We start from the raw sequence: 24,465 nt of genomic DNA on the forward strand, positions 1-24,465 counted from the left end.
CCACTTTACGCACATCCAAAAGCAAATCTCACAGTCTCCCTCTCTCTTTCCAGCTAATCCAAGAACGCTAAGCACCATCCATTCCCTTTAATGAGTGAACAGAAACCCGGTGGAGGGCTATGAAAGAGAACGCCAGTGAAGCCTTTTTGGCCTGCAGATCAAAAGTATTCCCAGCGCATCAGAGGAACGTGTTATGTGTGAGTCACATTAGCTTATAGGGAAGTGATGAATACTTCAGGACTAATCTGTGCAGCCCACCCAACAGTGGAGAGAGCATAAAAAGCTTGAAATTAGGAGAGAAGATTATTGTCAGGGGCAAAGACTGATGCCAGAAAGAAAGAAAGGAGATCAAAAGCATGTCTTTCCAAAAATGTGGGCAGGAGGATAATTTCTCTCTTTTTTCTTCATTTCTTGCATTTTCCCCATCACATCTTCATTCTGTAAGAGTAACCATATCAGATCTCTTCTTCTCTTTCTCATTTAAAGGTTGAAACCAAAGTAAAAAGGCCTTTGGACTTTTTATCACTATGTTAACCTTTCCATTTATTATCTTCCTTTGCCTATTCTTATCTGGCAAGAAGAGCTAAACAGACAAATAAGGGCTGGAGGGGAGAAAACGAAACACAAGCTGCAGCCTCCAGCATTGAAAGCTGAAGTTTGTGTAGATGGGGAAAAATGCAGTTCTTCAAGTGTCCACTTGAGGCAGGCTGAAGTAGACTTGGAGAAGGCTTAGGATTGCATCTCTCTCTGGGGGTCACGTGGGGGGTACTATGGGAATATGGGGCAAGCTATCAGGCCCCTGCATAATCAAAAAATGAGAGCTGTGTCTGCATTCTTGGCGCAAAGTCGGACACAGTACCACAGCATGTTGGCCCCTTATCTCTGATTCTGTTTGTGATTTTCAAACAGAATCTTGAGGTGCAGTGGGGGCTAGAAAGGTTTCCAGTTTGGTGAATTCCATCTCTACTTTTTGCAGATGATGTGGTTCTGTTGGCTTCCTCAGCTGAGGACCTCCAGCAAGCATTGGTTTACAGCTGAGTGCAAAGGACAAGTGTCAGCACCTCCACGTCTGAGGCCATGGTTCTTTGCCGGAACACGATGGATTGCTCTCTCCAGGTGGGGAGTGAGTCTCTGCCTCAGGTGAAGGAGTTCAAGTATCTCAGAGTCTTGTTCACAAGTGAGGGTAAAGGAGAGAGAGAGATTGACAGGCAGATTGGTCAGCAGTACTGCGGGCGTTGTCCCGGTCGGCTGTGTTGAAGAAGGAGCTAAGCCAGAAGGCAAAGCTTTTGATTTACTGGTTGATTTACCTCCCAGCCCTCATTTATGGTCATGAAATCTGGGTAATCACAGAAAAAATGAGATTGCAGACACAAGCAGCCAAAATGAGTTTCTTCTGGAGGGTGGTTGGGTTCAGATTTAGAGATAGGGTGAGGAGTTTGGACATATGTAGAAAACTAGGAGTAGAGACGCTGCTCTTTTGCAATAAAAGGAGTCAGCTGAGGTGGTTTGGGCATCTGATCATGATGCCTCCTGGACACATTTGTCCAGCTGGAGGGAGATGTCTGGGAAGACCTTTGGAACCCCCAGAAGGAGTTGGAAAGTGTCACTTGGGAGAGGAATGTCTGGGTTGACTTGGTAGGCCTTCTGCCACTGCAACTAAGCCCCAGATGGATTGATGTTTTAACTCATAAAAGCTTACAAGGCTTTTTCATCTAACTTTTAGTATTACATAACTATATCAAGAGTCATGAATATTGATGATATGACAGCACTGACTGAAATCTGGGTGTGTTGAAGTTGTTCGTCTATCAGCAAGAGGCTTCACTCACAGTTAATCCTTTCAAAATCCAGTATTTATGCTGTGTTCTTCAAATAATACTCAATGCCTGTGTCTAGAGTTGCTAAAAGTTAGTCAGAGTAAGCATTTCAAATATGGCAGCCGTCATCTTTGGGCTTTAAAAGCCATTTGAGAATTCAGTTTGTGACATCACTGAAACTACATCCATTTTTATACAGTCTACAACAAAACTTAACTGCCAAAAACACATCAGGATTATAGAATAAAAACCCCACAAACATATGAGAAACTCTTCAGCTCTTTCTTTATTTCATTCTGCAAGAGTTTCACCAAAATGTAATTATCAGAATTGAACACAGAGACACCTCCATGTCCGCTGTTGCTGCCTGCAGCTGTAACACCTTAAGAGAATAATCTGGTTAGAACTTTAATTCCTCACTGCTCCTGATTAGTCCTGTCGTCTCTCTGCTTAGGTGAAGCCACCAAGAATCGTTCTCCTCTTGAGTCGGGGCAAAATGAAAAATGCCTCAGGCTCTTTTAATTTACAATACTGCTATCGTAGACTCTTAATTTTCTTACAGCCAACGCCAGCATAACCTTTCTTAACGAGACAGCTAAAGTACACCACAACTATAATGAGCCATAAAATTTCACTGGCTCTTTGTAACAAGAGTAAACTGGTGCAATGTTGGGGAAATCATTTGGATCGAAATAGGAAGAGTGCCTATTTTTTTTCCTTCAGATTTGTGAACAGCATAAGGCAATGAGGCTCAAAAGTCATTGCAAGTTTCCAACTAGTCAGCAGCTCTTCCCAGTTTAAAATTGGTACATCTGCTTGTTTGCAGCCAAATTGATTTGTTGGGAGGTGGAGGTCTCAGTGATTGTGAGCTTTTGTTTTCCCATCTCCTTAAATCAATATACCCCTTACTGCAATGTGCAGATGTTTTGGGGATACGAGATACAAGGCTACCCGAGCCATCCTTGCGTGAGATAAGGCAGCTATCTCGAGTGGAGCAGAGTGGGGTGGTGCTTTGGGGTCATGCTAGAGATGAAAGTGTAGTGGAAACGAGAGCATTGACTCAAGAATGTGTGATCAGTGTGCGCTCATGGAGCCTGTGGAATTGGCGCGTCCATTTCCATTATAAACTTTTGTCAATGCCTAACAGGTAATTCAAACCAGGACAATTTTGCTCAATTGTTGTAGGAAGAGATAAAACCGCCCTTGTTTTGCTGTATATTGAATCTATACCTTTGCACATAGTTAACATACGATCATGTAGTTTAACAATTGTTTGCTGCTAAAGAATAGTTTAGGATGAATTATTTGAAACATTTCTTAAGAAAGACAGCAATCATCTTTATAAAGGTAGATATACTAGCTTCTCTGTAAGGTGGGAACAGGAAAAGCATTTCCACTGGGTCAGACAAGGTAGAGGTCAGTTGAGCCTAAAAAAAGTAGAATCTTGCTAAAGAAGAGCCGTTAAATCCTCAAAGTTTCAACAGAGTTCTATGCATTGTGAAATTATTATGTCCAAGCTGCATCAATGGTTAAAAATTTTGGACTTTGCAACATAACTCCTACTCCACTTAGTCATTGTCCTCCCACACCTTGTCATTCTACATTTATATCCAAATCAAGAGCAGTCAGCATCCTGAACCACATCCAACCTCTTGTCATGAACTTTACACAGTCCTTCTGAGCAAAGAGCCTCTTCCCACTCTGACATTTCCACTCACCTGAGCGAGTGTAGCTCTCGTGGCACGTATGTGTGATCTCAGCAGCCAGGTCCAGATAGTGTTGCCTCTTCTCTGGCACTCCATCGTCGGCACCAATGCCAATCATACCTCCAGAGAAGCAGGCCAGGTGGCCCATCTTGTGATCAAGGATCCCTCCTCTCCACTCGGCTATGTAAGTGAGACCACCAGCTGACTTCTGTACCAGGTTGGCTTCAATTGCCTGCAGAGACACACAGGAGGGAGAAAGGTTTAAAACTCTGCAGTATCTTTCTTCTCTGTTACCATCAAAACCTTAAGATTCTGTCCTTAAAGTTTTAAACTGCAGCAGCAACGTTTTTCAGTTCATTTTATGTTCTTTACGAAAACCACTTTATGCATGTGTATGCTTCAAGATCAGTGCATCACACTTTTAAATATGCATGTCTTATATAGCAGCTAATCTCTGAGGGATTACTTCTGATACACCAAAAAACACATCAAGTACACTTTAAGACGAGATCAAGCGCAACAGTGGCTGAGAAAAGAAAAGGAGATTTCTTGGGTAAAAAGTCTTTAAAAAGAAAGAATTCCCAACTTCCTGTTTCAGAGAAACCTGCAGATGCTGCTCCTGTTTGTTCTGCCTCTTTGCAGCTGGGTTTCTCACTCTGCTTTATGTTTCATAAGACTATAAGTTAGCTTTCTTTGATCGATTCTCATCATTCTCTCTTTTGCAGATTCATTTTTTTCACTTCCACTTTAATTCGCCCAGTCAAGTCTTATTGCTTGCTCTACCCATTCTACAAGTTTAACTCTTAGCTGCCACACAGCATAACTTTGTTGGCATTCATCCCACTTCTAGTGTGGCTCCTTGCGTCATCAAAATGAATCTGTTTGAATTAACTCCTTCCAGTCCTATTAATACTTATCTATAACTCAAGACACTGGCCAAGGCAGTGGGGTTGCAGCTATCTTTGACTTCAGTCTTGACTTCAGTCAATCCACCCTTAACTGGTTTCTTTGCAGCCTTTGCAATAACAGGCTACAGCAGAGAATATGGTCTCTTTTTATTAAGTGTCTTGAGATAACTTATTAACTGGCACCAAACAAACAAAGATTGATTGATCTTATAGTAAAAATATGGAAACTTTGGCCTAAATCTGAGGTCTAATTATGAATTTTTTCCCCCAAACAACCAAGTTGTCTGTCTGCAGTCTAATATGTGAAAACCACTTACCATAGTGAGATACTGAGTGAGCCATTTGATGACAGATGAGGATATGTTAATGTTGTATTACTTTCTAACTAATTGTTATTACTGCACTACTTTGCATGGCATGCAAATATGCAGCTGATTTACATGATTCAAAAAATCTTGCATGCAAATTATGCTGATAAAAGTAACAACCACAAAACCATGATACTGAATTTTTGCAGATGCCATTAAAAATACTAATACATAAATTATATGTAGTTTAGATTTAAAACCTCAGTCCTCAAAACACATTTGCAAGTTTAAAGATGAACAAAAAACAAACTTCAGTCCTTAGAGCACGCTTTAAATTTAAGGAATGAAAGTGAACAAAGACAAAGACTCTAGCTGAGGAAGGTCTGTTGGCTCTGCCTAAAACTCTACAACCTTATTCACAGATACAGTATATGAATATATACTGATGTTTACAACCAACAGAAGCAGATATTTAAAACTATTTAGGTAGTAAATATAGGGCAGAAATATTCATATCTACCAATAACAATAAATAACTTTGCCAGGTTTCATCTGCTGGTACCAAACTTCTGCCAGTAAAATTGAGTATCCAAATCTACAGGCACCTAAAACTGAGTGAAAATCAAGAAACTGTCAAATTAATAATAAGTAGTTCTGTTGTATAAATCAAAGTCTGTTACAGGGCCTCTCCCAGAGGAAAGAAAGATTTAAACTCACTTCCTCTGTGACGATTGCTGTTCAACAAACTCCTCAAAATAGAGTTTCTGTATAGCTGTGCAGCTCTGTTATTACTATCAGGTTTTTATGGGGTTTTTTTTGTTAGCTATAACACGGTAATTGAACTTTCAGACTTTCAGGTGAGTATTGAGAAGTTAACACACACAGCTAACAAGTTGCTCTATACACTTTTGCTGGTCTGTTGTTGCCATTTTATTGTTTTAAACCAATTAATATCAATCTGACAGCTGGTAACTGTGGTCATCTTAATATCAGGTCTCTGGCCTAAATCTCAGGTATAAAAATGAAAGTTAATGTAGATCTGTTTTTGTTTTTTATCATGGAGAGTTAGCACTTTCGTTAGCTATAATATGGTAGTTGAACTCATAGCCATAGGTGATTGTTGAGAAGGTGACTGACACACAGCCATGAGCTGCTCTATCCACCTTTACTGGTCAGTTGTTGTTATGGTAAAGAGTGGTGCCAACCCCATTCAATCTGTGCTCATTGCGATGTAGCACAGCTCGTTGTTAGCAGTGTAATGGCTGCTTGCAGTATACAATGAACGAGAGCAAATTCCCAATATTATCAGGATACAATGGAGACAGCTGCACTTGCAGTCATAACAGCACATGTATCAGCATTTTATTTAGGTTACAGAAAACTTTTTAAATGAATAACTAGATAAAAAAAACAGTGTTAGGTTTTACGGTAACATGTTTATTATCAACCATGCTGTAAGAAAAAAAATCCTGAGGGATGAGTCTGATGATAAAACTGCTAATTATCTGTTAGAAGTGATCATGGTGTGGGATAATTGGAAAATGTTCTCTCATTCAACATTATTTTAATTAGTAACCTGCTTTTATTTGGATGCTAAAGATAATGAGTTGTGCTCTTGCATCACCTTAGATCTTTGTATAAACACAATGTGTAACTTAATCTGATAGCATGGGGGTCCTTGGCCATTTAAATACCAAGTCACCAGGGAGAAGGAGAGGATGTAATTAGTAGCTGAGCCTCTAGCTTGACCCTCTGATGAGATGTGAGAAAATCTCAATGGCAATCTTAACTTATTGTCTGTGTTACTGTAATTATAGCCTGAGGAAAAACATCTTTACTCCAATATTATCTCCATTAAAAAGGACAACAGCCTGATTTTATGCATATGTATATTGTGCAGGAGATTCATGTGCACAGACACTTGGCTGCACATAGTGGAAGAGCTCTTTTTTTTTCACATTGCAGTATATAAATACATGGGGCAGCGACAAGCTCATCCCATTATGCAGTAACAGGAATCTTTCCTCTATGATGTTATATTCTTTCCTTTCCCTTGTGTCTCTTCTGTGAGAACAGCCGTCCATATATAATCACAGTATGAGGAGACATTACAGCTCTACATTTCCTCTGAATAGGAGACACTGAATTTCAATATGGGAAAGAGCATTTATATAATGCCCTGCTTTTGAATAATATGCTGTGCACTGTCAGTTCATTTTTCTTAGAACAATACAGCCACTTTATGGGGTAGACATCGTGTTTGATGAAAATTAAGCATGAGACAATTATACAAATGTGTATCCAACTTGCAAATTCAACCACAAGGGGACTTCCAGTCAAAACAGTAACAAAAATGGCAAGTAGAGATGCACTACTGAACTCTCATCTCTGTAACTGCCTGTATAACTGCCTGTTTCTGTTCAATAAAAACTGCACTCAGTGAAGTGTATTTACAACAGTCATCAACAATTTCCAAGTCTGGTGGAGGCGGGATAATGGTATGGGTCTGTTATTCAGGGTTTGGGCTAGCTCCCTTATCTCCACTGAAGAGCAATCCCAATGCTTCAGAATTCCAATACATTTTAAAAACTGCTATGCTAAGTAGCATTTATGGTCTGTGCTGCAAGCTACTCACAAAGCATTCTGGGATCTCTTGCAGCGTAAACCAGGAAGGCCAGTCTTTATTGAATAGAGTCCTCAATTTAAAATAGGAAGTAAGCAGCAGAGGTTGGCTGAGCTAGGCAGTGTAACTCCATTAGACTTGGAAATGTTAAGTGGGGCATTATCATCAACTGTCTTCTTTTTTGAAATATAGTTTTGGTCATTAATGCTGAAACTGCTCTGAGAATAATGGAGAGAAATTAACAAAAATATAGGATATCTTCCACTTCAAGCTCCCAGCATAAATAAGCATAACCCCCCTGGGTATTCTGCTGGAGCACCCACAAATGTCTCCAAGTCTGGATCCTCTCATTTTATCATGTTTTTTTAATTTTTTGACAAAGGTAGATTTGCAGTTCTAGCAAGCAACTCACTATGATTGTCATCATTCATATTGTTTGCTCCAAATGTGCTAAAGCTACAGGATTATATTATCTCCTCCATTTGCAGCAGGGTGAACTGCTTTTCTTTGCAAGTTTCAGTTTTCATCTAGTCTTGTTGCAAGTCTTTGGTCGGCACTGGGCAGAGGCTACAATCCTTGTGGTCCTCTTGACTTTGATACTCTCTACTGTTGAACCCAAAATTATTTTAACCAAACTTTTTATCACTCTGTGCTTGTATACTTGACAGGCAGAAAGATTCACTAATAAGCTTATATACAACAACAGATGAGAGCTTTATCTGACGATCTAATGTGACTAAAGGAGGGACACTCAATGGCACAAGAGTCCTTCAGTCAAGCATCAGGATGGACATTAATGTGAGGTTTTAAATAAAAACAAATCTCTTTAAATTTGACTATTGCTGCCAGTTAACAGCCTGAGAGCACTTTCCCTTTTCTCAAGTTATCTTTTTAAAATGCTTGATCATGCACCCAAACTGTTTGTTAAATGTATGAAGGAACCACTCCAGGCTGCTGCTGTCACGTCTTAATAAAGCACTGAGGGATATTTGCATAACTGACACTTACATGTGGAAAACACAGAACACTCACTCTAATAAGAGACATTCATATATTCCACCTCTGAAAAGAGCTTAAAAAGGTTTGTCCTTCACCGATCCTTCAACTTATCATATAAAACTTATAAGCATGCACCTGCTATCTCCTCATTGTTTTGTGTTTACCTCATTTTTGTGAGAGGTGTGCTGAAATCTGTTTGATGAAAATTTTCAGAGTTTCTCTTCTTTGGCACCTAAACTCAGCGTGCTTTAAAGATTTAAAAATTCTCCTTACCTCCAGCGCACCGTAGTACATCCTCTTTGCATCCTCATCAGATTTGTCTGACATCAGAAATGATTTAATCAGGTATTCATAGAAACTGTCCCCGAGGCCACCGATGGAAACGTGATCTAAGAGGAGGAACAGAAGAGAAAATACTCAGCAGAGTCATATGCACAGGTATTATACAAGGCATCTAAAAAGTTCATCAAAAAAGCTTGGAAATTGTAGAGGTTGAAAAAACTCATAATCAAATTAATTATGTTAACATTGAAAAACAATGATTATTCATCAGTCCACAGTCTGAATCATACATTCTGTGATCAGAACAACAATATAACCTATGGCGTGTGCAGTATGGTGTGCTCTGTCACAGATGCAGTGTGTGCATCATATATAGTGAAACTTCAGTTACTCTTATATTGTGTGTAGAATGATAAAAACTCATACACTGTGTGTGATGAAATATAATAGTAAAGCTTTAAAGTAATAAAAACCTATCTTATAGAGTGTAACTCAAAAGACCAAGCCCTCCTCTGCATATCTCTCTTGATTCTGCTTTATGGGATCCTGTCTGATCATGACATGGGGGAGGGGCTTTGACGGTGGGATCAACTTGACAGTTAGATTCAACAGGTGTGGGAAGTGTGGGTGCTTAGGGGAGAAGAAACCGGACTCAACCAGAATTTTCTTGTGGGGTCTGCTCTTCACTGCCAAAAGATAGACATATTTAGAGCTCCTGAAATGTGACATTAAAGTAACATACCACTGACTTGAAACGATAAACTGCTGACTGTGCAGTACGTTCCTCAACTCATGAACTATAGGGAGGTATTGTAAATTTAAGATGGCAGTTTGACTGTTAACAGTAGTTCCCTGGGACTCCTGGGTTGTTGAGTGTTTTTGCTTGACGACAGTAAATCCTTTTTATTGTATTTGACTTCAACTTTGAATGTTTGTGTGCTTTCAAATATTTTTCTTCAGAGGGTTTTATGGACCAAGACCTGGATAATCTGTTTTTCTCTCATTAATCTAAACTCTGTACCCATAATGGTAGTAAGGAAACTGATTTTTAGAAATCTTTGCTTATTTGTTAAAAAAGAGGAAAACTGAAATATAACATTGAAATAAGTATTTTGCCCCTTTACTCAGTGCTTAGTTGAAGCACTTTTGGTAGCAATTACTGTCTCAAGTCTTTATGAATATGACACAATAAGATTTGTACACCTGAACTGAGGGATTTTCTACTGTTCTTTGCAAATTCTCTCAAGCTTAGTCAGGTTGGATGGGAACCGCTGGTGGACAGGTCTCTTTAGAGATGTTTGATGGGGTTTAAGCAGGGCTGTTTCTAGCTTTGAGGGAGCCCTATGCAAAATGCTGTTTGGGGGGCCCTAGTTTGCTAAACTACGATGGAGAGATTCCTAATCCAGAAGATGATCTATGGACATGCTAATGATGCATGCATGATATGCATGATAACCTCTCATTAAAATTTAAAAATCTTAAGTTGAACCCCTCAAACAACATAACAAAGAAAACAACAATCCTCCGTATGTCAATAAATAAAAAACATAATGGGTGTTTATAAAAATTGTTTACTTTTTTTTTTTTTTTTTTTTTAATAGATTTATGTATTCACTTTACAAGTGCAGTACAAACAAGCGGAGCAAACATCAGTGACATGTCTCCTTTTTTTCCCCACAATAGCACCCCTCCCATAAAAAAGAAACCCAAAATGAAACAAAAGCAAACAGACAGAACACGACAACAAGTACAACAATAAAAAGAAAAAAAAAAACAGTCATACAGTCCTACCTAACCTAGAATACATCTACAGTAGAAATTAAATTTATCATCAAAATAAATACTAAATTACTCACTTTTCTTTCTTTGTATAGTGTTTGGGTCGATGGTGTTTCAAAATATTATGTTGATTTGACATTTAACAAAATATATTGATATGTATTGACAGAATGTGCATCATTGGTAAGTATTTCATCTATCTTGTAATGTCTTCAATTCTGCCAGATAGTCAATCATTGGACTCCAAGTAGTCTCACATTTTCCTGGTGACCCCCTTAGGGTATACTTAGTTTTTTACCAATTTAAGAAAAGCATGAGGTCATTAAGCCATAGAGATACTTTGGGAGAACATGGTGACTTCCACTCCAGTATTATTCTCTAATAGAGATGCAAAGGCAATGCTGTCTTTTGTTGTCCTACTAATTATTTGACTGCCTGGACACATTCCAAAGATAGCTATGTCTGCACATGGTGTCAATACTATGTTTAATGCCTTAGAGATGTGTTTGAAAATAGCTGTCCAATAACCTTGGACACAAGAACAAGACCAAAACACATGTGTCATATTTGCTGGTGACATGTGACATCTATTACAAGAGTCTGTGATATTTGGGTATATTTTCGAGAGTGTACAGCTGGTGAAATATATCCGGTGCACAACCTTAAATGGTATCAGGCTAAGCCTAAAACAGGATGTGCTGTCATTTACTCAAGTTGATACAGCTTGCCAGTCACCATCCTCTATAACTCTACCAAGTTCTTTTTCCCACTTGTTTTTAATCTAGTCAAGAGAGGTCTCTGTGAGTTGGGAAATTAAACAATAAACTTTTGAAATAAGACCTTTCTGATTCACAGGGATATCCAAGATTGAGTCAATTACAGAGTTAGGAGGAATGTTGGGAAAGAAAACATTGTTTGATTTAACAAAATTGCGAACCTGGAAGTATCGGAATAAATGAGATTTTGGTAAGTTAAATTTTTCACACAATTCACGGGGATAGGCGATGTCAGTGTCAGGGGGGAGAAAAAGGTAATTAATACGTATTGGACTGTGACTAGATAACCCCTGGAGACCAAAAGCACATCTAAACTGGAACCAGATTCTTAACGTGGATATAACAACTGGGTTGGATGAGAATCGGGATGGTTGTATTGGCAGTTTAGATGTGAGAAGAGCCAAAAGAGAGGTATAGCTACAGGATTTGGTTTCAAGTTCGCACCAATTTAATGTTGGTTCCTGAATCCACAAGGTCACTTTGTGTATATTAGCTGCCCAATAATAGTGTTTTAGATTAGGGAGTGACAGTCCGCCAACAGATCTGTGCCTCTGTAAAAATTCTCTTTTAATCCTGGGGGTCTTACCTTTCCATATAAAAGAAGAAATTAATTTATTTATCGACACAAAGAAGGAGTTAGGTAAGAAGATTTGCAGACATTGGAAGAGGTATAGAAAGCGTGGGAGCACATTCATTTTAATACAATTTATCCTCCCGGCTATAGTTATATGTAAATTGTTCCATCTTTCCAGGTCCAATTTAAGCTTGTCAAATAAAGGGGGTAATTTGTTCTTATATAAATCTGATAGCTGTCAGCAAATGTTCACACCCAAATACTTAAAGCTATTTTGGACAACTTAAAAGGGAGGCATCTGTCAGGGATCTCCATAGCCAGATTATTTACAGGAAAGCATTTGCTTTTCAAATAGTTCAGTTTATAACCTGAGAACACTCCAAATCTGTCTAGTAGATCAATCATTTGGGGGATAGTAGATATTTGGTCGGATATGAACAATAATAAATCATCTGCATATAATGAAAGTGTATGTTTGGAGCCATATCTGAGGATTCCCTTGTTAAATTCAGCTGATTTAAGTGCTATAGATAAGGGCTCAATTGCAAAGGCAAAAAGTGATGGGCTTAAGGGACAACCTTGACGAGTTCCTCTGCCAAGTGTGAAGTAAAATTGTTTACTTAAAAGCAAGAACACAACTGTTGTCACTCACTTCAGTCCATCAGTCCCATGGCAGGATAGCACAGTCCATCCACATGTGACATGTTTATGTTATTATAGACCTCCTCCATGAAGCAAACACTAAAGCTGGGTTTATGAGCATACAAATCCTAGCAGCTAACTAGCATTTATCCAAGACTAGCTGAGGACAAATAACTGTTTTTGTGGCCAAAATGAAAAAAACAAACAAACAGAAAATGGCCTGTTTTTCCTTTTTTTGTGTGTCCTTTTCTGTCAAAAATGAAAAACCATAAAATGAGAGTTTTTCCTAGTTTTGGAGTCTGGTTTCAAACAGGAAATGGATCTGCCAGAAAATAGACTGATCCAGTCATTCCCATCCTACCTGTTGGTGAACCTCACTCACTGCGTGACAGGGGAGGTCACTAATTTTGACTTAATTGTGCCACAAAACACAAGCAACAGCTTATGATTGCTGCTTATTTTATTCTGATATCCCACTTCTATTTCTAAGCATATAAGGGATAAAGACAGGTTATTTTAATTCTCCTCAGATGAGGCTGAGCATTCAACTTTGCGGCCCCCTATTGGCTTGTGGGGCCCTATGCATTTGCATAGTCCACATACAGCAAGAAGCGGACCTGGGTTTAAGACAGGGCTCTGGCTTGGCCACTCCATGACATTCACAGAGTTGTCCATAAGACAATCCTGTGTTGTCTTGGCTGTGTGCTTAGGGTTATTATCATGTTGGAAGGAAAACCTTCGGCCCAGTCTGGGGTCCTGCGCACTTAGAAGAGGTTTTTATTGAAGATATCTCTGTACTTTGCCCCATAAGTTTTCCCTCAATCCTGACTATCCTACCAGTCGCTGCTTCTGAGAAACACCCCCACAGCATGATGCTGCCACCACCATGCTTCACTGTTAAGATGGCATTAGGCAGGTGATGAGCAGTTCCTTGTATTCCTAGACACATAATGTTTAGAATTGAGGCCAAACAGTTCAGGCCTGGTTTCATCAGACCAGAGAATCTAGTTTCTCACAGTCTGAGAGTTCCTCAGGTGTTTTCTTTTGCAAACTCCAAGTGGGTTTTTGTTTGTTTTGCACTAAGGAGAGGCTTCCAACTAGCCACTTTGCCAATGATCCCAGATCAGTAGAAGCTGTAATGGTGGTTGTCCTTCTGGAGCTTTGTCCCATCTCCACACAGGATCTTTAGAGCTCAGTCAGAGTGACCATTGGGTTCTTGGTCACCTCTTTTACTAAGCCCCCCTCCTCTGATTGCCCAGTTTGGCTGTGAAAAAGTCCTGGTTGTCAGGCAGTAATATTGATTCTAAAAAAGTCTGAATTCCACTTGAGGAGAAGTTGGGAGCAGTTGCAAACTTTAGGCTAAAACTGGCAGCAGTGAATTATACTGCAGAACACCGCCAATCCTGTTTGCATTTTCACTGTCTTAAGACCTGAAGCAAACAATGTCAGTTTGCTCAGGCAGGCTAAAAGCTCAGAGACAAAGTTGACTGGATAAAAAATAGCATACAAATCTATTTACACTGAATAATTCATCCATCATATTTCATGCTGCGTATCCAGGTCAAGGTCAAAATAATCCATTGAGCAGAAACCTCAGAAATGCTTGTTATTGACTGCTGGAAGTCCTGAAACAATATGATGTAATAGTAATGTTGCATAACAAAAACATGCTCTGTAATTTGAGGCTTTTTGTGCTTATGAATTTCATTCAAATGTTACGCTTTTGCTGCTATGATGACAAAGCAGCTATTGTTTTCTTATATTTTTTCTTTAAGTTTCAGGACCCACCTATACAAGGTGCAGCTGCACTGTAGTGTGCTGAAGCATACTAGTCTCTGCTCCCCAGTCCCCTGCTGGTCTGCACTCACATTATTCTGGGACTTGAACACAGTTACCTCTTGTGCATACATCATTACATTGTCATATGCCACATGCATGTTTATGATTACAAGATGTGCAGTCTCTGAGTCAGCACACAGAGAAAAACACAGACAACACTGACTCGTCACTGACAGCTTATTTTAAGCTGTTTTAGTCAGATGCAGCCCTCTAGCAGTCCTGGATTTCTTAATTATGAAAGGTGTGGCATTGATTTGTGTCCCTGTTTTTGTGGTTGCGAATGAGCAACCACTCCATGCCTAAGCCCACCTCTGTGAACATCCTTGAGCACAGTACATCTCACCCTCATCAAACAAACTAGACTTAGGAGGTCCAATATGACCTGGGCATGGAACAGATTTGCTAGTGTGAGTTGGCTTTAAGATCACAAAATAACCCTGCTGTTTCATCCAACAACTGAGACAAATCCCTGCCTAGTTTCCCTGAATCATGGTGCTACAAAAGTTTTTGTTTCTTGTAGTAAAACCTCTAAAATGTGCTTCTCTATTCTCAGTGTATTGTTTAAAGTCTGTTCTTTATGCCTCTCGTGGGTAATTCATGGTTTGCATGATCATGTTGTGTGAAACCACACACTCTCTGTTCACTGATGTTACAGAAGAGTTTATTTGAAAGCTCAAACCTAAATTATGTAACACACTTCAAGCCTGTGAGTGGAAATTGAAATAAGTGGCTGTTGATTTTCCTTCTGCCTGCTCTGAGTCCACATTCAAATGCATAAAGATGAATCTGATATCGCAGCAGAGGTGTGCATGAGGCTAAATCCATCCTCTCATTGCATGCATGCATCACACATATCACCTTTTTTACTCCCCCGCAAGGTTATCAAAGTGCTGCTATGTTTGTCCCTGACACTGACTGACGAAAGCGAGCTGGGGAGCAAAGACTTTTTTCCTTTGTGGTAATAAAGATATATACAGCTCTGCTCCTGTGCACGCTCACTCACAACAATTAGCCTCTGTAATCATACAGATTACAACCTTTTCAGGCCCCAGTGTCGTATTTTCTTCTCCTCCTTTCAGGTAAATCGGAAAGATCCAATTTCCCCAAGTAATTGAATTCATTATCATTTTAATAACCCCGAGCAATGGGAGTCATTTAGCCACTGCTATGAGGCTGATATTAAAAATGAAAAGGAAATAGACGGATGGGTGGGTGACACAGAAGAGCAGCAAGTCTGTCAGTGTTGTGAATGCTAAATAGGAGAGTCAGACATGTCAGAAGGTAAAAATTTAAATGTAATTCCTTGAACTCAAAGTGCTCTACTGTAATCTTAATCCACAATGGGGAAAACACTTTCATTGTAACACCAAGCTCGAAGAAAGTTAAACCTTCACAGGGCAGCTTAGAGGTGGATTTGTCAGTCAAGTCACTTTTAAACCCCTTTTCTTTCTAATACTGAAGATAGCCATTGACCTTGCCCTTCATTACGAATTAAACTCCCCTCTATAGCCCAGATTCAGGCATAATCTTGAATACATTTCACAGGTGTTTAAGTGGATGAGCACTTACGTTGGACCCAGTTGCCGCTCACTGGACTGAGGAAGTTTGGGTACAGACCGTGTGGTTTCTCGATCTTGTTCAGTAGTTTTCTGATGTTCATCACCTGCAAAAACACAAAAGTATCATCAGAAAAAAGGGCTGCAATCATCACTTAAAGGCTAGAAAAGTATCTTCTAGAGAAATGGGGCTCGATCAGAAATCCAAAGGCACAGTTGGATTATCTGATAAGATTCGTGTTCATAACAGTGTTTTAAGACTCTGTAAAAACTACTTCCAAATTTCATGGCAAACAAAAGATTGCCATGATTACTTTTTTTTGTAAATAGGCCACAAGAAACAACAATTACCAAAAACATTTAGTTTTCATGTTCATATTACATTTGTGGGAAGTTATTACAATTTTTACCTTCTCAAAAACTCCTTAGATCACTGCATACTTATTCAATTGTGGCAACTTTGTTGTTACAGCTACAGTAGGCAACTGCTATTAAATTTGTAAGATTATCACATTGAAAGCTGCAGATTTGTATTATGTTTGTTGGCAGTTATTACGTTTACAGGTGTAACAGGATCCAAACTGCAACATTTTCATTAAATAAATTTGAGTGGTTGAACATTTTTGAAAGATTTGGAGGTGGTGGTGGGTCCTAATGCCCTACCAGTTGAGAAACACATCTAAAATACCCAATACACTCAATATAAGCCACATTCATCCATAAAGCCAAGATAAACATCTCATATCAAGTTATTACAGGTAAAAAATAAGAACTGTTTGCCAGTGATAAGAATAATATTTGCCATTGCAGCAAATGCATTTGCTTAAGGTGTTTGACATTAGATGGACATGTCATTTTCTGGCTCAGAACTCAGTCATTATTTTTGACTTGTGATATCCATCTGTTATCATTACCAATTCTCACTTCACTACCATGCAGCCCCGTGTATATTTTCCTTGTAAATCTGAAAATAAGATGTATATCTAGTTTTGTCAGATGATTGTGGCTCATATTAAGTATAATGGGGATTTTAATGACTGAAAATCAAACAAACACCCATGTGTTATCTGGTATATTTATTGTACCTTCTCTCTGTAGATGGGGTTCTTGGAGAGCTCGGTCAGATGGACAAACTCAAGGTGGAGGGTCCCAAACTCAGCCAGGATGCTGCTCCCAGCTGAGGCCCAGCCCCAGCTCCAACTGGTGCCACTGCAACAGAGATGAGATGCAAAGAAGACTAAGTATCCTGGCTCATTCATTAAGGCCTCTCTGCAGGTTTCATAGGAACATTGTATATGTTCAAAGCTGAATTAGGATCACAATGGCAGAGCATAACATTTTGAAAATGGTTCGTCCCTGTACTATAGAAACAGACATTCAGGAATCATGTCACAACTAGTGGTTTGTTCTGACAGACAAAAATTTAAAAACTTTAAATTCAAGAAATCAACAATGTATGAGTATTAGAGATGAGATCTTCATTTTCTTTGATTTCCTGAGTTTGAATCCTGTTTTAATTTAAAGTTCAAGCAAGTTAAAAGTTTTACATATAATCCCAAAGGCCTTCAGTATCAGAGCAGTCCTGCCCCGCTGCCGACACAATCTCTCCCACTGTTATACAGAGCATCACATTCAGAGCTAAATGCAGCTGAATAAAGTTGTAGAAAGTCTCTGAGACTTTTGGCCTTTTGTACTCAAACTCTGCTTAATGCATCGTTACAGACAGGCTGTGGTTTCACTTTTTATTGCCTTTTCAGATGGAAATCAATAACCGTACATCTCCAGAGAGATGTTTAATGCATTCCATCCAGCCTTTATTGATCCCTTTAAACATTCAGCTTTTGTCATTTGTGGTTTTACGAGTTGGATAATGCCTCCCAGACTCACCTCTTAACTTTTCTAGCTGAAACTAGAAAAGGACTAATGAAGTAGGATTTCACAGATAATGAATCAGAAATCACAGAGGTTTATTTTTCTGATCTGTCATGAGTTATTGTCTGTCTAGGTTGTTTATTTTACTTTTCATTTTTATTTGTCATTTTATTCTCTGCCTTTTATTGCTGTTATACCTCTGTTTTATTGATTGTACATTGTTAACATCAACCTGCCCAGAGTCAAAGGACAGAAATTAGCCACTGGCTACAATCCTACATATTTACATGCAAGTGTTTAATAATATGTACTGACCCTGATATTTCAAATGAAAATAAATACAAAATAAATACAAAAAAAAAAATCACAACTTTTTAAAGCAGATATTCAGGATGATTCTTCTCCTATCCTTTGTTTGATGTGTTCACAGACCAGAGGTGATTTTTGTCACAGTGATGTAAGACCACAAAAGATCCACATTGCAGAGGCTCATGGATAGATTAAAGAACTATTGCAATAATTAAAGTATTTTAACTTTTCAAAACAGCTACATAACAAAAGCACTTGAGCTTTTTGTTTGTATTCAGGCCTTGTGTTTTCTCAGTGTGAGGGCTTAGATAATAAAGTGGTTGTTTCAGATAGAGCTTTATGTGCTGATATTCTGATCTAATTAGTTTATATCAAATTATACACAGTATAGGAAGAGAACCTGGCAGACTTTGGCTTGCATCTCATAAACATTAATTATAAGGCGCTCTGTAAATTAGATTTCAGACGACTAAAAATAAACACATCAGAGGTCTATGAACTAAACTTTATCTTAATTAAGTTAATTCATTATGGTTTGCTGTGGTGGATGTTTGTGAAAAGTTTTAATCAACTTTTGATTAAAAATGTGGCCTGTACATCTAAAAAGTTACAGAGAGACTCTGGACTTCAAGGTCAGAAACAAAGGACACACTTTAAATTTATTTTCTCAAGTTATCATGATAATATAATCTTCAAATGTGTGGTTTCAGAGCCAGTGGTTAGCTGAGACAGCATTTATGACTAGAGTGGCTTTATACGGCCTCTAATACATGCTGGAGGAGATCAAACATGCTGAAATGAATTGAACTCAGCTTGTAAAAAGGGCGAGAAGAAGAAGGGAGAAGAAAAAGGTGTGAGGTGACTGCTGTGTGAGGCCAGAGAGGAATCAAAGAGTTCGCCAATCTAGATGAAAACCTCCATTAAAAGTTTGGGAGCTACATCATTAGCGGCTCTAGCTCTAGCTGTCTTCGTCTTCGTCTGAGAAGACAGAGTCAAAGAATCAAAGCTGAGGTGAGGGATGGTGGGAGTGTGTTTGAAGACAGGGGTAAACAAAACAAGGCTGCCTGTAAGACAACGACACTGACACTGATCTGTTCATCTCTTCATCAGTACTGACAAACACTGATGCTCTCTATCTGCAGCACTATCAGGTGAGAAAATGACAAGCACTAAAGTAGGTTTACATTCACACCAATAAACTAATTGTTATGAGATCTGTGTTCAGATGTTTTATCAGATGAGGCCAACATCAGATGACAAAAAATAAGAAAAGCACATCTAGCTTATTCCCAGTAACTTGTTTTATTTAGTGCATGCATATGGTGTCATCTGGCTTCTTTTGCCATATTTCTTTTTGGGACATGACAGCTTGTATGATTTACTGATTAGACATTTGTGTTTTTGATCAGTTGAACATGGGTAGGTTCCTTGCAGATGACATCAGGCAACAGTAAAGAGCTTCAGATGGGGGGCAAGAAGTGATTTCTGCATAGAGAAATGTTACCAAAACGTTTGGTAGGATGTTTGGCCATGTTTGGTGCTTACGACTATGAAAAGTGTTCAAAGTGCAAAGATAAAAACATTCTCAAACCTCTGTCTAAAGCCTGGATGAGCAGATCTTGACTGTGTACCACAGGGTTGATGTTGTACAAGCTTTATAAGACAATAAGTCCAGGCCAGACAAAATGGCTGGAAAAAAAAAGGTTTTAAGGGAACAACAAAAATAGACAAGAGAAAACTGGAACTCAAATAGGAGGTAGCTATAGTAGCTCACATTAAAGAGATGTTCCATCAAACAGGCTTGTTTCTGAATGGCAGATCATGACTCTGTAGCTTGCCCCGCAGGTTTATTCGGTTAATGGTATATCAGCATTTCAATTAAAAGCATGTCTGTGACAAACAAGGAACTTTTTATATTTTTAAGGGGCTCAGCTAGCTCCTTGCCTCAGTGCAAGACTCCTGTCTACCTTCATCTGACTAGATGATGCCAGGAGATCTGCACGACTGAGTAATTTGTGATATTGAGCACCTTCATGCCAGGTAAACTGGTTAAACTGTGGGGGAAAAAACACTTTTTGCAAAGTGTAGGGATTGTATTATGAATATAGAAATGTTCTACTGATAATTGCAGTGCACAGGTTCATTTAGAGCTTTAAAGCAGTAACTTTCCTCTGTTCCTGGCTGTTTGCCACTTCCTGACCCCCATTCAGCATTCGCACATCATCTGGATTATGCTGCAAACAACCTATACCTAAAGAAGGCTGAGTCATTTAATAGGGTTCTGCAATAAAATTCTAAGTGAACTATTCCAACAGAGGTAGTTCACCTTAGAGCAGACATTTGGCAGCTCTCATATAAAAAACACACACAATAACATGACACCAAACATAGCACCAAAGTAACGCACAACAGCACATCACTAATATACTTCCTACGCACCATCAGAGCCACAAACTGAGCAGCACAACTCCCTGCCTGTTTATGTTCCCTTACACTCTGCATATGTTCAGCTCCACACTGACGTTTGCGTGTGTGTTTGTAAGAAGCTGATATGCTTGTTTGTGTGTCTGACTTCACTCCATGAACCCCACATGAGCAGACTCAGGGCAGCCTGGTTCCTCCTGCCCATCTGTACCACGGACCCATGTTGGTGATGCAGCAGGAATTAAGTGTAGAAAAAGGTAATTAAATCCAGCAGCAGCTGTCCGGTTGGCTGCTGGGTTAATTGGAAGCAGGTGGACGACAGAGGAGCCAGGAAGTTTCTTATAAGATTAAAAAATATGAGAAGGAGGAGGACGGTATCCTGTAGGGTTTAATAAAGTCTTTAAAAACGGACTTAAAAAGAAGTTTCATTGTTCCAATAATCAAGCACATAAAGTGGCTAATACTGTAGATCCATTCTCAAGGGACTCTTTCTGAGGGGGAATAATATGGGATTATTTCTTCTTTTTATTCACATATTCTGGGCTTTAAAGTCTGAAGTTATTAAATCTAAAGGAATCTCTAAATGGATGTACGTCTAAGGTTTTTTTTTTTCAGTATCAGTAGGCCTGTTATCTAACTAAGCTTGATAACAAGATTCTGGCAATCTATATCCAAAACTACAGTCTAGTCACTCTGAGAGCACAGACCATGACATTGACAAAACAGTGATGCCCACAATAATAAAATGCTAAGCATATCTCTATGGTTGTTTTGAGCTTTAGCAACACCAAAAACAGAGAAATGTGTAAAGATTCAAAAAATATCCCCCAGAATAACTTGTTAGTAAAAGGTAAAATCAGTTAATGAGAGGCTCATATTTTTTACACTTCTACACCAAAATCATTAAAACTGATCCAGACACTAGAAGAAATGCTCTTCAGTGGTTCATAGTTATATTGTGTGGCTGTGACATTGACAAGATGGATCAAGAGTTTGGACAAGATAGGTAAGAGTTCAGAACAAATGTGGAGGGCTAAATGCCAGGGTTAACAAAATCTGGCATCAAGATTTTGGTAACCAAAGAAATCCAGGTTCATACTGTAGAATACAATAATATGCAATGTACTATAACATGGGATATGATATGATATGATACTATAAGATATTATAGGATATGTTACAATTCATTTTGATAGGATGTAATGCAATACAATATGGTATGATTTAGTACAAAGCAACACAAAAGGATACGATAAAGTAAGATAGGACACGATGTGATACGATCGGATATGTTACGATGCCATATGATGAGACAAGATGAGACTTAACATGAGACAAGTTGATGAGATACAATACAATACAATACAATACAATACAAGACAAGACAATAAGAACACAATACAACACTATATGATACAATACAAGATGATACGATACGGGATAGTGCTGCATAATTTGGTGATGATGTGTGATTGAAATTCTACTGGATAATACTGTGATTTGCAATCGTGACTACATTATAAAATATAAATGATATCTTGGGTCTACCTTCTTGGTTATCAAGGAAAACATTCAAATTAATGATAGTTTGAAGTATGTACTTCTCAACTCAACACTGAAATACTAAGTAACATGAAATAAAACAAATTCTGAAGTTTTACAGCACTCCTTCACATAATGTTCTCCTTAAAATAAACGTTTTTATTTTTTGAAAATACTTCTACAAAGTGCAATGGGGCACTATTGTAGACTTAAAGGCATTCATGCAGGCATTTTTGTAAACCTTTCAAGTAATACTGCAATCAAAAATAATTGCAACCTTTTATGCGATTATGTAATTGCACTGCCTGACATTGTGACTGCCTGTAGATAAATTGTGCAGCACTAACCCTGCCGGTCACATTACCTCCGCCAAGGAGGTAATGTGACCGGCAGGGTTTGTTAGTTAGTTAGATAGTTTGTTTGTTAGCAACATAACTCAAAAAGTTATGGACGGATTTTGATGAAATGTTCAGGAGGTGTCACAGATGGCATAGGGAAGAACTGATTAGATTTTGGGAGTGATCCGGAGCACCATCTGGATCCAGGAATTTTTTAAAGGATTCTTTACTATTAGGAGATAGGACTAATGGTGGAGGTCTGTGCTCTCCGAGTGTTTTTCTAGCTCAAGATGCTCAATGATACAAAATCATTTGATACAAGATGATACGAGATGATACAGTACGACCCAAAACTATGCAATGCGATGCACTTCATTGTCCCTTTGGAAAAGTTTTCTTGTACTTACAATCTTGTCCCTAAAGACACTCCTATTGCCAATTATTTAGTTGTACAGCACAAAAGCAGAAAAACGGCTCTAAAGTGTTTTGTAGCTGTGTTTTGTGATATTAACAAGATGGTGGTAATAAAAGGTATAGGTAAGAAAAGTACGAGTTTGGAGCATTTGCTTTGGAACAGGGCTTTATGTCAGGTTTACCAAAGAAAAAAATGGTTTATTTATATTGTAGAATACAACAATATCTATTTCATTCATTCAATCTTTGTTTGAAAAGCAAAAATTCAGAACAGAAGTTAACTCAAGACACTTTGCAGGGCAAGTCTATACCATACTGTCAGATTTATTATTTTCAAGACCATGAGCTTAGCACTAGCTGTATTTAACCTCGTTACAGAGCCAAGCAATACCTTCCCTTTAAGGGCATGACCCTCGAGCAGAACAAGACTGGTGTTGACAGTCATCTGCCAAAGCCATGCGGCGCTATAGTATGAGATAAAACACAATATGAGACGAGACATGTTGAAACAAGCTGATGGGATGTGATGTGAGACAAAATGATGGGATGCGATACAATACATTATATGATATGATATAATACAGTACAGTACAGTTTATTGTCCCTTGGGTAAAGTTGTCTCGGACCTAAGATCTTTTCCTGAAAGATACGCCTTTAAACAATACAAAGTAAACTATTCCCTGCTTATTTAAAGGTTATTCTTTGTTGCTGCAAGTCATACGAAGGTAAATCACATTGGAAGTAAAACTGTCATTTTCACTGTCACAACACTGTAAATAGCACTCAACAGATTGTAAAAATATGTTTCTGTGGTTTAGTAGATAAAACTGTCGGAAGAGGCACCGTTGTCACCCCAGTGTTAAAAAGTTTGAGCCCAAATCCAGACACAGAGAAACAGAGGTAATGTCAAGACTGTGATATTTTGGCTCTCAAGGTCCCCAACACAGCTCCATTATCAATAATCATCTATTTGTCTTGATTTTTTTTCTAATAACATTTAACTATATTTTCAAATTAACAAGCAAAAGACACATTATATATATACCCACTCTTGCATTTAAAGGTTAGCTGTGATGATTTAAATCAGTCATTGATGCAGCACTGTTATCAGCACATCTCTGTTGCATTATACATTTGTTAAATCTACACTGATATCCCCACTCCTGCATACTAAAAGGTTAAACCTATATCATGACAGATTCATGATGAAAAATGTGCTAAAAATGGCTTCAAGTTGTGATGTGTGACCGTGACATTCACATAATGATGTTAATGCAGATCTGAGATCAGAATGGTAATGGTTCGGAACAGATTGAAAATTAACGCAGCTCATTTAAAAACATGCAAATATTTTCAATGTGATCTAGCAAAGCATTTGAATACACAGATTAATTCTTATCTAAATGATATCTTAATTGTAAAGCTGAGCTCCTGCAGTGTCAATAAAGAGAGACAGGCTTTGTTTAAAATCCATCTCTTTTAGATTTGCTTTTATTTACTTTTATCAGGGAATCCTTTCTGCTCATTTATGCTCTCTAAATATGGATTTGGACGTACCCCGTTCTTATATGCTGCTGTCATACATTCAAATATTTATCATATTATGCCAGGCAGTCCCAAAGGATCTAAATAAATCTACATTTAAGCCAATTTTGTGACTTTAATGGTGAATAAATAAAGTTTTAGTACTATAGTTGTATGTAACCATGCAGTTTTTGTTGAAATTTACAGGCAGGCTCAAGTTTTCCTCTCGTCCC

The 24,465-nt window shown here is 38.4% G+C and overlaps 1 protein-coding gene across 2 annotated transcripts in view; it reads right to left on the reverse strand.

Annotated features, from left to right (window-relative positions):
• The window catches only part of LOC121513594 (mannosyl-oligosaccharide 1,2-alpha-mannosidase IA), a 359,205-nt gene that overhangs the window by 13,644 nt on the left and 321,096 nt on the right, over positions 1-24,465 (reverse strand). Inside the window, exons 6-9 of one of the 2 annotated variants that reach the window (XM_041793427.1) lie at positions 16,895-17,021; positions 15,823-15,916; positions 8,635-8,750; positions 3,536-3,755 (exon numbers count right to left, since the gene is read on the reverse strand). In XM_041793427.1, coding sequence (XP_041649361.1) covers positions 3,536-3,755; positions 8,635-8,750; positions 15,823-15,916; positions 16,895-17,021 — 557 coding nt within the window. The remainder of the gene's footprint in view (positions 1-3,535; positions 3,756-8,634; positions 8,751-15,822; positions 15,917-16,894; positions 17,022-24,465) is intronic. The other variant, XM_041793428.1, reaches the window with a different exon arrangement.

The sequence above is a fragment of the Cheilinus undulatus genome, linkage group 8 (genome assembly GCF_018320785.1).
Source record: "Cheilinus undulatus linkage group 8, ASM1832078v1, whole genome shotgun sequence".
Lineage (NCBI taxonomy): Eukaryota > Metazoa > Chordata > Actinopteri > Labriformes > Labridae > Cheilinus > Cheilinus undulatus.